This window comes from Nannobrachium achirus (assembly GCF_963921795.1).
Source record: "Nannobrachium achirus genome assembly, chromosome: 7".
Lineage (NCBI taxonomy): Eukaryota > Metazoa > Chordata > Actinopteri > Myctophiformes > Myctophidae > Nannobrachium > Nannobrachium achirus.
In genome coordinates, this window is record NC_137816.1 from 71,593,265 (window position 1) to 71,606,220 (window position 12,956).

Genomic DNA, 12,956 nt, shown 5'->3' on the forward strand with positions numbered 1-12,956 from the left:
CTTTGGAACACAGTCCAAGCGAGATACACTTCTTGGATTTGAAAATCACCAAGACACCTTCGGGTGAGCTACACACTACCATCTTCCGAAAGGACACGGACCGCAATACTATAATTCATCTCTCATTAACAGGTCATTAAGATGCCTCGTCCCGGCAGAGACACCTATAGTGATCAGAAGCCTCCCTACTCCTACATATAGTAGTGATTATAACATGTTATTAATTAATCTCTTCTCATTAATTTAACAGGTCAAGCCCCGCCAGAAACCCCTGAACAGAGGTACTGCCGTGGAATCTGCTATTTATTTATAAACATAATTTAAAAAAGCAAAGCACGAAATCATAACAACACGCTCGGATCACTCCGCGCAAGCCAGCAAACCATGCATGAAAGAGTTTTTTTGGTTGTCCAACCTTTTTTCATGGTGCTGTAGGCAGTTCTTCTCCGGTCATTAACATGGAGCGATACGGGGGAAACAGCGGTAATGAACAGCACCCGAAAATACAATCCGTCTTCTGTGCACGCACATCGATCTAATCCAATGCAATCCACTCATTCCGAAGCCTTGATTTCGTCTGTCGTCTGATCGAAAATGATGAGGAGACGCGCTGGCCAAGTGGCTGCATACACAATACAAGGGCACGTAATGGCCGTCCGTGGACACCAGTTGCTCCCTAGCAGATGACGTCATCACTCTCTGACGCGATCACGTCTCAGGAGCTCTCTTAAAGAGACAGAGCACGACCGGCCACTGTATTTTAAAAAAAATTATAATTAATTTCATAAATTACGGGAAAGTACGGGAAAGTTCGAGCGGCGCACTGGGTGGTCCGGACAAGTACGGGCAAGTACGGCCCGGCTTAGAAAGTGTTAAGATGCCTCGTCCTGGTAGAAACACCTACAGTGACCAGAAGCCTCCATACTCCTACATATAGTAGTAATTATAATGTTATTAATTAATCTCTCATTAACAGGTCATTAAGATTCCTCCATACTCCTACATATAGTAGTGATTATAACATGTTATTAATGAATCTCCTCTCATTAACAGGTCATTAAGATGCCGCGTCCAGGCAGGAACACCTACTCTGACTCAGAAGCCTCCCTAGTCCTACATATAGTAGTAATTATAATGTTATTAATTAATCTCCTCTCATTAACAGATGCCTCGTCCCGGTAGGAACACCTACAGTGACCAGAAGCCTCCATACTCCTACATATAGTAGTAATTATAACCTGTTATTAATTAATTAATCTCCTCTTATTAACAGGTCATTAAGATGCCTCGTCCTGGTAGGAACACCTACAGTGACCAGAAGCCTCCCTACTCCTACATCAGCCTCACAGCCATGGCCATCCAGAGCTGTCCTGAGAAGATGCTGCCTCTGTCTGATATCTATAAGTTTATCATGGACAGATTCCCTTATTATAGGTATTTATTATTATTATTATTATTATTATTACCCGTCATTATTATTATATTATATTTATTATTATAGGTCATTATTGTTACCCATTATAATATATTAACCCATTCAGAACGGGTACACATTATAGTGTATCACCGAGTGCAGCGCTGTGAGCTTGTAGATCTGCTATTTTTCACTGGTTAAAGCATTCAATAATTCTAGGCCTAAATGTGTTAATGACCTCTATACGTTTATCATGGACAGATTCCCTTATTATAGGTCATTATTATTAATAATTATAATATATTAATAACATCTATAAGTTGTTCATGTTTATCACAGTCAATCAAATTAATAATTTGACTCAAAGGGATCCTTGGCTAATACGACAAATAGTCCTTAATACATTATCATTGTCCTCTATATGTAACATTAAAAACACCTTAATTATTTTATTTCTTCTAGAAAGAGCTATTATGCAAATAAAAACAAACTTTATACTTCTTATGGTTAATATGAGCATCAAATCAATATTTCAAATGTTTGTGTGTTGTTGATTCTTTGCACATGCATGCCATAAATCACACATGACATTTATGACATCATCAACTTGCGACGGGCATTTCCCCTATAAAGTGAAAGATTTGCTATTTCTAGAAGAAATAAAATAATTAAGGTGTTTTTAATGTTACATTGTATTTATGGAGGACATTATAATGTATTAAGGACTATTTGTAGTATTAGCCAGGGAACAGAGCAAAGAGTGGAGCAGTAAAAAACGCCCACAAAACTGTGAAAAGTGATGACTCATCACTTTTCATCACTAAACCATGGTTTTCTGGGGCCATTTCTAGCCCAATCAATGTTTTTTGTGCAAAACAAATGCTTGCAATGGATTCAGCATCATGACAAACCCCTAGTTAGACCCCTCACATGCTACTTAAATACCCAGAAAATAATTGTTTTTCTGGGTATTTTCCTCCTGTATTGAAAGTCGATGGGAGCCCAACTTGATTTGGCCGCTGTGGCGACCCCGAAGGTCGCCGACTCGGCTGCCCTAGCTAAATCATTAGAGCAAGCCCTGGGATACATCTGTACAAAATGTGGCGCTTTTAGACTGATATAGCGCAAAACTGCCATGTTATCTCCCTAACGCCCCCGACTAGGATAGAACATAGTACTTTATCTAGGATAATATCAGTTTCAAAAGCAGAAAAAACATAACATATACAAATACAAAGGCAGAAAAAAACGGTGGGGGGGAGCATGGGGGCTTAGTCTATTTACAAGTCACGAGTAGCAGCTGCCTGAAGGTGACTTTTCATACCGATTTTGACACATGTTGATGGTATAGCAGGAGAAAGAGTTAGAGCCTTGTTTAGTGTTAAATCTACATTGATGATGATTAGTGGAGCTGCCTCTGGTGTTGTGATCCTTGACCTTTAAGAAGTAGTTTGTCAGGTACATGGGTATCTTGGAATAAAGTATAATAATTACATCTATAAGATGATCATGGACAGTTTTCCTAGAGTTTATATTATTTTCTAAAATGGCTATTTCCATTCCTTGATTCTGATTGGTTGGTTGCTCTGGTATATGAGACTATAACCCACACCTTGAATCAGTTTATATCAAACCCAGGTGCGTTATTTCTTTCCACAGTGTTCCACAGTGCACCAATTATCTGCACCTGTGTTGTTTCTGCTGCCTGGCCGGGAACTACTGGTAGTTACTGGCTGGAGACTACTTTCTTGTAGCTGGGAACTACTTTCTTGTAGCTGGGAACTACTTTCTTGTAGCTGGGAACTACTTTCTTGTAGCTGGGAACTACTTTCTTGTAGCTGGGAACTACTTTCTTGCAGAGCAGACCTTATAGTGAATTATTAGTGAAATAGAACAGTTTTAATTGGTACATGTCTATGATTTTTCATGTTGCCATATTGTGACCGTTTTAGAAAAGCAATAAGCCACGCGAGGCTTGTGGTTACCTGTATTTTACACCGGCTGAGAGGGTTGGAGACACTCGGCTGCGCCTTGTGTCTCCCTGTAAAATACCAGGTAACCACCAGGGGCATAGTTCTGCTGATTTAAAACGAATCCAATACGGAACTAAAACTTCCTATGTTTGGCCGCTAGTTGCGCTGTTTTCCCCCTGTGAGGTACCAAAAAGAATGTGTCTACATTGGACCCCATTCGTTTTCCCCTTTGATTTTCTAACCTTAATAAACGTTGTCATAAATACATTATGGTTGCTGTCGCTAGTGAAAAACTCCCTTTCAATCACCATGATATGCTTTTTGTGCAAATGTGGTCCCATTTATATTAAAATTGATGATAAAGTTGCGGGGGGCGTGGCCAACTAAACTGATACCAGCCGGCTGTGTTCTTCTTCGTGTGCTGTATTTCGGGAGGCTCCGACCACATTCTCCCATGTATTCCTGCGGTTCCACGTGACCGTTGGCAGCCAATAGCATTCCTTATGATTCCTGGGGTACCATTTAAACAATGATGGCGACACCCATACAAGGGACAAAAAAACATCATTTTCGCAGCATAGAAACCAATGGCTTCACATCATCCATATTCTTTTTACAGTCTATGGTAAACACTCGCCTCTTGTGGCTTATTGCTTCAATAATATTATAAATGTTTTCCTGTAGTTTATATTATTATGATATTAAATATGTTTTCCTGACTACAGAGACAATACCCAGAGATGGCAGAACAGCTTGAGACACAACCTGTCCTTCAATGACTGCTTTATTAAGGTAATTATAAAGTCACAGAGCTGTAAGGGTCCATTTGGTTCTATTTGTACACTCTCAGAGTTACAGAGCCGTAAGGGTCCATTTGGTTCCATTTGTACACTCTTAGAGTTACAGAGCCGTAAGGGTCCATTTGGTTCCATTTGTACATTCTCAGAGTCACAGAGCTGTAAGGGTCCATTTGGTTCCATTTGTACACTCTTAGAGTTACAGAGCCGTAAGGGTCCATTTGGTTCCATTTGTACACTCTCAGAGTCACAGAGCTGTAAGGGTCCATTTGGTTCCATTTGTACACTCTCAGAGTTACAGAGCCGTAAGGGTCCATTTGGTTCCATTTGTACACTCTCAGAGTTACAGAGCTGTTATCACTAATAATATAATTATAAGTAAAATTAAAGCTGCAAGCAGCGATGACCGGGCTCTCGCAGCTCTACCCACGTCACAAGGGGCAGCAGCCAATCAGAAGAGGGGGCGGGGCTAGTTAAACCAATAAAGCTGAAGGACTCTTAATCAAGCCATATGACGCCACCCACACGTCTGTACGACAAACGGTTCATGAGATAAAGAGGCATTTCCTGTTTGGCGAAGGGCACTTCCTGTTTGGCAAAGGAAGCGCCAAATATGGTTAAGGATTTAATCAAGTCATATGACACCAGCCACGAGTCTGTACGACAAACGGTTCATGATTTATAGAGGCACTTCCTGTTTGGCGAAGGGCACTTCCTGTTTGGCGAAGGAAGTGCCAATTAAGGTTAAGGACTCTTAATCAAGTCATATGATGCCACCCACGCGTCTGTACCACAAACGGTTCATGAGATAAAGAGGCACTTCCTGTTTGGCGAAGGGCACTTCCTGTTTTGCAAAAGAAGTGCCAAATATGGTTAAGGACTCTTAATCAAGTCATATGACACCAGCCACGAGTCTGTACGACAAACGGTTCATGATTTATAGAGGCACTTCCTGTTTGGCGAAGGGCACTTCCTGTTTGGCGAAGGAAGTGCCAATTAAGGTTAAGGACTCTTAATCAAGTCATATGATTCCACCCACGCGTCTGTACGACAAACGGTTCATGAGATAAAGAGGCACTTCCTGTTTGGCGAAGGGCACTTCCTGTTTGGCAAAGGAAGTGCCAAATATGGTTAAGGCCTCTTAATCAAGTCATATGACACCAGCCACGAGTCTGTACGACAAATGGTTCATGATTTATAGAGGCACTTCCTGTTTGGCGAAGGGCACTTCCTGTTTGGCGAAGGAAGTGCCAAATATGGTTAAGGACTCTTAATCAAGTCATATGACACCATCCACGAGTCTGTACGACAAACGGTTCATAGTCTCGCGTGGCCAGACGGTTGCCTCCGCGATTTGGTCAAATGCTCCCAGCATACAGTCTGGCAAAGCAGAAAGATAAAAATGAGTGCGAGATGAAAGCGGAAGTGAAGCCCCGACGTCACTTCCGTTTCAGTCTCACATCACACATATTTATCATTATATAAATAAAAATCATATAAACATGTTTAGCTTGCTGCTTAGCAGAAATGACATTTTAAAATATATTCTTTTGAACGGTAATGCCCGTTTCCGATACTCGCCGTTCGGGAGCTGCTGTTCCAGACTCTATATAGCATTCAGAGATTGTGGAATATAGTTGTCTGGCTACGCGAGCCTAAACGGTTCATGATTTATAGAGGCACTTCCTGTTTGGCGAAGGGCACTTCCTGTTTGGCGAAGGAAGTTTGATGCTTCGCCACGTGCACGCCGTTTTACGAAAACTCACAATTCGCACAACTTTTCATCGTTAAGGTGTCTTGAGTATGCCGAGCGAATTTGAAGTGTATCCGATTAAACCCCTAGGAGGAGTTCGTTAGTCCGACACGTGGAAACGGCCCAAAATACGCCAAAACGCCACTAATTAGTCAAATTGGCTGACTTCCTGTTTGGTTTCGGACATGGCGCCGAGTAGTCTCGCGTGGCCAGACTGTTGCCTCCGCGATTTGGTCAAATGCTCCCGGCATACAGTCTGGCGCACCGGGGAAGAAACGGCGAGTGTGAGATGAAGCGGAAGTGAAGCCCCCACGTCACTTCCGTTTCAGTCTCACATCACACATATTTATCATTATATAAATAAAAATCATATAAGCATGTTTAACTTGCTGCTTAGCAGAAATGACATTTTAAAATATATTTTTTTGAACGTTAATGCCCGTTTTCGATACTCGCCGTTCGGGAGCTGCTGTTCCAGACTCTATATAGCATTCAGAGATTGTGGAATAGTTGTCTGGCTACGCGAGACTAGGCGCCGAGAGACTTTTTTGTGAGTCCGGACATGATACAGATGTGTACCGATTTTCGTACTTGTGGGTGAAACCGTATAGTGGGGCTGTTGCGTTAACATTTTCTAGGGGGCGCTGTTGCGCCATTAGGCCATGCCCACTTTTATTATTTTTTAAATACGTAATTTTTCGCCACTTGTGATGTGCGTGCAAAGTTGCGCAACTTTTGGCGCCTCAAAAACACGATTTACTTTCGGGAAAATAATAAGAATAATCTATACAATAGGGTCCTCACACTGTGTGTGCTCGGGCCCTAATTATTGTCCACTCATGTCATTGGCAAACAATACGTTTGACAAGAAATTCCAGCCTTATATTCATGGAGATTTTATTATTCTTTTGACGCATTCCTGATTAGTTGATGGTTTAATTGGGCTCTAGTCAGCGGCGGCTCCAGAGAATTGTGACTAGGGGGGCTATGGGGGAGCTGGCTTTTTTAGAGCGGGGGCTAATTAATTTTGGCAACAAACAATAATGAATAGTAATAATATAACAAACGAGATTTCTCTCGGTTCTAGGGTATGGATCAGATCACTGGCAGTTTCCAGCTCCAAATCTAAGGACTGTAGGTGATCGGATAGGGTTTTTGTGAGGCTGAAGATGCTTTCCAGCATGAAAAGTATGATTTTATAGTATGGTTTACAGATAAGTCAGTCAATTGTCTTTCACATATTCATATACTTTTTATTTATTTATTCCTTAAATATTTTTTATCAGTATTGGGTTTGTGGGGTGGGGGGGGCTTAGGGGGTGCTAAGCCTTCATCAGGGGGGGCTAACGCCCCCTCTAGCCCCCCCCTGGAGCCGCAACTGGCTCTAGTTCATATTAACTATGTTTCTAATAGATTCCTGGCAGACCCTCGGAGCCTGCTAAAGGCTGGTTCTGGGTTAGGGTTAGTTTATATTAACGTGACACAGCCAAAACAGCTAATTAAGGCTATCAAATTAGCATCATTTTTTGATGATGTCATGTACCCCCATGTTAAATGACCCAATCAAATTAATTTATTGTAGTTACTGTACTGAAAGTAGTAGGCCTACTTTCTGTACAGTAACTGAAATAAATAAATTAATTTGATTGGGTAATATGACGGGAGGGGGTGGAGTTGAGTGCTGAGCATTATCTTGTGAAACTACCTCAACAGAACCGTGCGAGGAGGAGAAAATGCGACTTCATAAAACGAATTTTAAAACATTTATTTCGTTCTAGGGGTAACATTTTTATCAAATCTGCTATAGAACCGGTAAAAAACGCTAAAAAAGTCTTCTACCAAAAAGGTGTAAAAGGTTAGTAACGAGGGTCCAAGACCGTCCAAGGCTTCTCCTCCCCGGCTCTGAGACGTAGAAGCACCGGAGCACCGGAGCCTCGGTGCTGCAGGGGAGGAGAGCAACGTCACTGCGTTGATGTCTCTATTTACTATGTTTCTGACAGATTCCTCGCAGACCAGACCAGCCCGGTAAAGGCTCGTTCTGGGCTCTAGTTTATAGTTTATATTAATGAGTTAATAATAATATATTATATTTTATATTTACAGATTCCTCGCAGACCAGACCAGCCCGGTAAAGGCTCGTTCTGGGCTCTAGTTTATAGTTTATATTAATGAGTTAATAATAATATATTATATTTTATATTTACAGATTCCTCGCAGACCAGACCAGCCCGGTAAAGGCTCGTTCTGGGCTCTAGTTTATAGTTTATATTAATGAGTTAATAATAATATATTATATTTTATATTTACAGATTCCTCGCAGACCAGACCAGCCCGGTAAAGGCTCGTTCTGGGCTCTAGTTTATAGTTTATATTAATGAGTTAATAATAATATATTATATTTTATATTTACAGATTCCTCGCAGACCAGACCAGCCCGGTAAAGGCTCGTTCTGGGCTCTAGTTTATAGTTTATATTAATGAGTTAATAATAATATATTATATTTTATATTTACAGATTCCTCGCAGACCAGACCAGCCCGGTAAAGGCTCGTTCTGGGCTCTAGTTTATAGTTTATATTAATGAGTTAATAATAATATATTATATTTTATATTTACAGATTCCTCGCAGACCAGACCAGCCCGGTAAAGGCTCGTTCTGGGCTCTAGTTTATAGTTTATATTAATGAGTTAATAATAATATATTATATTTTATATTTACAGATTCCTCGCAGACCAGACCAGCCCGGTAAAGGCTCGTTCTGGGCTCTAGTTTATAGTTTATATTAATGAGTTAATAATAATATATTATATTTTATATTTACAGATTCCTCGCAGACCAGACCAGCCCGGTAAAGGCTCGTTCTGGGCTCTAGTTTATAGTTTATATTAATGAGTTAATAATAATATATTATATTTTATATTTACAGATTCCTCGCAGACCAGACCAGCCCGGTAAAGGCTCGTTCTGGGCTCTTCATCCCAGCTGTGGAGACATGTTTGAGAACGGCAGCTTCCTGAGGAGACGCAAGAGATTCAAGGTGTGTGAAGATCTATCAGATCTGACAACCCACATGACGTAGGCTTTATTAGTTTAGATCTAGCGTCTCAGTAAACTATAGGATCGTAGAACGCAGAGAGACAGCGTAGCGTCTCAGTAAACTATAGGATCATAGAACGCAGAGAGACAGCGTAGCGTCTCAGTAAACTATAGGATCATAGAACGCAGAGAGACAGCGTAGCGTCTCAGTAAACTATAGGATCATAGAACGCAGAGAGACAGCGTAGCGTCTCAGTAAACTATAGGATCGTATAACGCAGAGAGACAGCGTAGCATCTCAGTAAACTATAGGATCATAGAACACAGAGAGACAGCGTAGCGTCTCAGTAAACTATAGGATCATAGAACGCAGAGAGACAGTGTAGCGTCTCAGTAAACTATAGGATCGTAGAACGCAGAGAGACAGCATAGCGTCTCAGTAAACTATAGGATCATAGAACGCAGAGAGACAGCGTAGCGTCTCAGTAAACTATAGGATCGTAGAACGCAGAAAGACAGCGTAGCGTCTCAGTAAACTATAGGATCATAGAGTAAACTATAGGATCGTAGAACGCAGAGAGACAGCGTAGCGTCTCAGTAAACTATAGGATCATAGAACGCAGAGAGACAGTGTAGCGTCTCAGTAAACTATAGGATCATAGAACGCAGAGAGACAGCGTAACGTCTCAGTAAACTATGGGATCATAGAACGGGGTGAAAAATGGGTTACTTAAAGGGATATTTCATTTTAAAAATTTTATCGGTCATTTTATCGTCTAATCAGGCTTTTGGGAACACCCAGGACAGTTTTTGAATTTCTTCATTCAGTATTTAGTATTTAGATATTTGATATTCATTTCCCCCATTTTGCCCCCTTCCAGGACCTTCCTATACAAACCCAATATAACTTCAAACTCCATTTTAAACATGATCGATTAAAAAAAAAAAATTCTGGTGACTCTTAACACCCTCCGAATACGTGAGCAGGTCGTGTTTTTTTCAATAACTTTTTTCATTCATTTTTTATTATATTTTATTGTTTTTAATAATTTTCATTTCCCTCAAAAATGTATAGAAATCAATGAAAATTTTTATCGTAAAAACACGGCCTGCTCACGTATTTGGAGGGTGTCAGGAGTCACCAGAAAAGGACAGGTGTTTTCATTGAATCTATCATGGTTAAAATGGAGTTTGAAGTTATAATGGTTTGTATAGGAAGGTCCTGGAAGGGGGAAATGGGGGTAAATGAATATCAATATAAGCAATACAAATCAATATGGTGCTCACCGCATCGTCCAAACAGTTTTCTATCTACCGATGGGCCCACTCGTTGGCATGTGTTAGTCCATATGTTTCCAATAAATTCATGTTTACTCCAAACTTCTCCGAGACTCACGTTTCCTCGTCGGAATGCTTCCGCCTTCAGAACTACAGAACGTTGGAATAAATCCACAAGTTTCCCCGGGAGTTTACTGGAGACTATCGGGACCAAACTTCCGGGTTTAACAGCAGACATACAAGCTCACGTCGCGTCGCAGATGCAACCCGTTGTGAGCTTGTAAATCGGCGGCGGAAGATCGGTGCAGACGTCTGCGCAATGCACTATGGGGCGTTGGAAACTCGTGGATACAAAAACGTCATGTCCTAGTATGAGCGAATAGCGACGGTGATCAACGTCACGTGATATGTTCGGCCATTTTTACCCCAACAACAAGGAAAGCGATGGGACTCTGAGAAGTTTGGAGTAAACATGAATTTATTGGAAACATATGGACTAACACATGCTGACGAGTGGGCTCATCGGTAGATATAAAGCTGTTTGGACGATGTGGTGAGCACCTTATTGATTTGTACATGTTTTGAGCCTAATATGGATGTTGGAGCTCAACCATCAAGAGCACCTCTGACTCTCCTTTATAACTCCTGTAGAGACGTGACGTCCCAATATTAACGACCTTTTATGGCCGTTTATGGCTAATAGATAAACTATACTTCTCCATCTCTAGGTGTTGCTCTCCGCGGACCACTTGGCTCCCAGTAAGACGTCCTCAGACGTGGCGGCTCATCACTTCCTGCAGCAGCAAGCTAAGCTGCGTCTGAGCGCGCTAGCAGCTAGCGCCGCCGCCGCAGCGACGCACCTGCCGCCTATGAACGCCGGCGGGGGGGGCATCGGGGGGGGCATGGTGGGCGGGTACAACCTGGGCATGGTGCCCCCCCCCTCCCCCGCCTCCTTCAAACACCCGTTTGCCATCGAGAGCCTCATCGCCCGCGACTCCTCCTACAAGACGCCCGCTGGGGGCGTGGCCGGGGGCGGGGCCCTCTACTGGCCGCACCGCGGCAGCCTCTACGGGCACGTGGACACGCCCATGGCCATGGCGACGGGGGAGGGGCCGTACTACGGCCTGCCAGCGGGGGGGGGGCTGCTGGGCCCCGCCGTGCCGCTGCCCATCAAGCCCCTCCCCACGGGCGCCGCCCACCACTTCCTGGGCCCCTCCCCCTGCCAGGCCCTAAGCCCCGCCTCCCAGCGCCCCACGTCGCCCCCCGCTGGCGCTCTGAGGAACTGCAGCGCCGCCGTGGCCGTGCACTGACCCCTGGATGACCTCTGGATTACCTCTGGATGACCCCTGGATGACCTCTGAAGGACCCCTGGATGACCCCTGGATGACCTCTGAAGGACCCCTGAAGGACTCTTAAAGGGACTCACTGTCTTTTTCCTTTTTTAAGTGGAATATCCCTTTAACCCTGCAAGACTCACTGTATCTTTTTGGTTACATTCAGGATCTATTTGATGATTGTTATCTTTTTTTTATCTTCTTTTTAACATTTCCCCGTTAGCGTTGATGTAGAATTAGTAAAAATACTGACATTATCCCAGAGGTTCTCAACATATGGGTCTGGGGACCCTCAGTGGTCTTTAAAGGAGTCTTAAAGGAGTCGTTCAGACCAAAACACATATAGGGTTAAATCTGCCTTTTATCAAACCCCTTCATACCTGCTTTAGTCCATTGTTTTCATAGCTGCCCCTGTTGCTAGATTTCAGCTGCCCTCTCATAACTAACAGACAGAGTAGATAGTCTTTATTCTAGTGTGGTTATTTCTTTAGCTTCAAAGTTAGTATTTTTTTATTGGATTGTGTTTACACAACGTCCTGAGACAAACCACACTGCTGTTTTGACCTCACAGGCACCCTTACTTGTCAAACAGACGAGAAGATCCTCTGCTCCTCCCCTCCCTTTCTAGCCTCTCCTCTCCCTGCTCTGGTGCAGAGCAGAAGCCGTTTGACAAGTAAGGGTGCCTGTGAGGTCAAAACAGCGGTTTGGTTGGTCTCAGGACGTTGTGTAAACACAATCCAATAAAAAAAATACAAACTTTGAAGCTAAAGAAATAACCACACTACCCTAAGGACAATCCACTGTGTTAGTTATGAGAGGGTTCGTTAAATCTAGCAACAGGGGCATCCATGAAAACAATGGACTAAAGCAGGTATGAAGGGGTTTGATAAAAGGCAGATTTAACCCTATATGTGTTTTGGTCTGGATGACTCCTTTAAAGCAGATACATGATTCATAGTTTAACCTTCACCACCAGGGTAACTTAGATGAACTGACAGTAAATATCTAGAGGATCTATACGTCTATTTTCATCACAATGTCTCGTTGTAAATTAATTGTGGAACAATCGACGCACCTCATCACAACAATACAATGATTACCATTTACACTTCAGGTCAGGGGTCTTCAACAGGAGGTCCTGGGTCCCCTAGGGGGTCCTCAGAGTTACTACAGGGGGTCCTCCGAATCTTCCAGTCCTTTTTATATTAACAACTTGAACCCTAGTGTCCATACTCTGAGAACTGTAGCCAGAAATAGCAGATATACAAGCTCACAACGCCTTGCGCTGCCAGGCGTTGAGCTTTGGTGTAGAGGGGAAAAGAGCAGACTAAGTACAGAGTGAAAGATCAAGTTTATTAAGTATTGACGGT

At 42.7% G+C, this 12,956-nt stretch overlaps 1 protein-coding gene across 1 annotated transcript; it reads left to right on the forward strand.

The window, feature by feature from the left end:
• Positions 1-1,282: 1,282 nt before the first annotated feature.
• On the forward strand, positions 1,283-11,562 carry LOC308288963 (forkhead box protein B1-like; the record flags this gene model as incomplete). The annotated part of the gene is made up of 4 exons (XM_080730436.1): positions 1,283-1,434; positions 4,113-4,179; positions 8,865-8,975; positions 10,981-11,562. The coding sequence occupies 4 exons, from the start codon at positions 1,283-1,285 to the stop codon at positions 11,560-11,562; spliced, it is 912 nt and encodes a 303-aa protein (XP_080586562.1).
• Between the last annotated feature and the right edge of the window lie 1,394 nt (positions 11,563-12,956).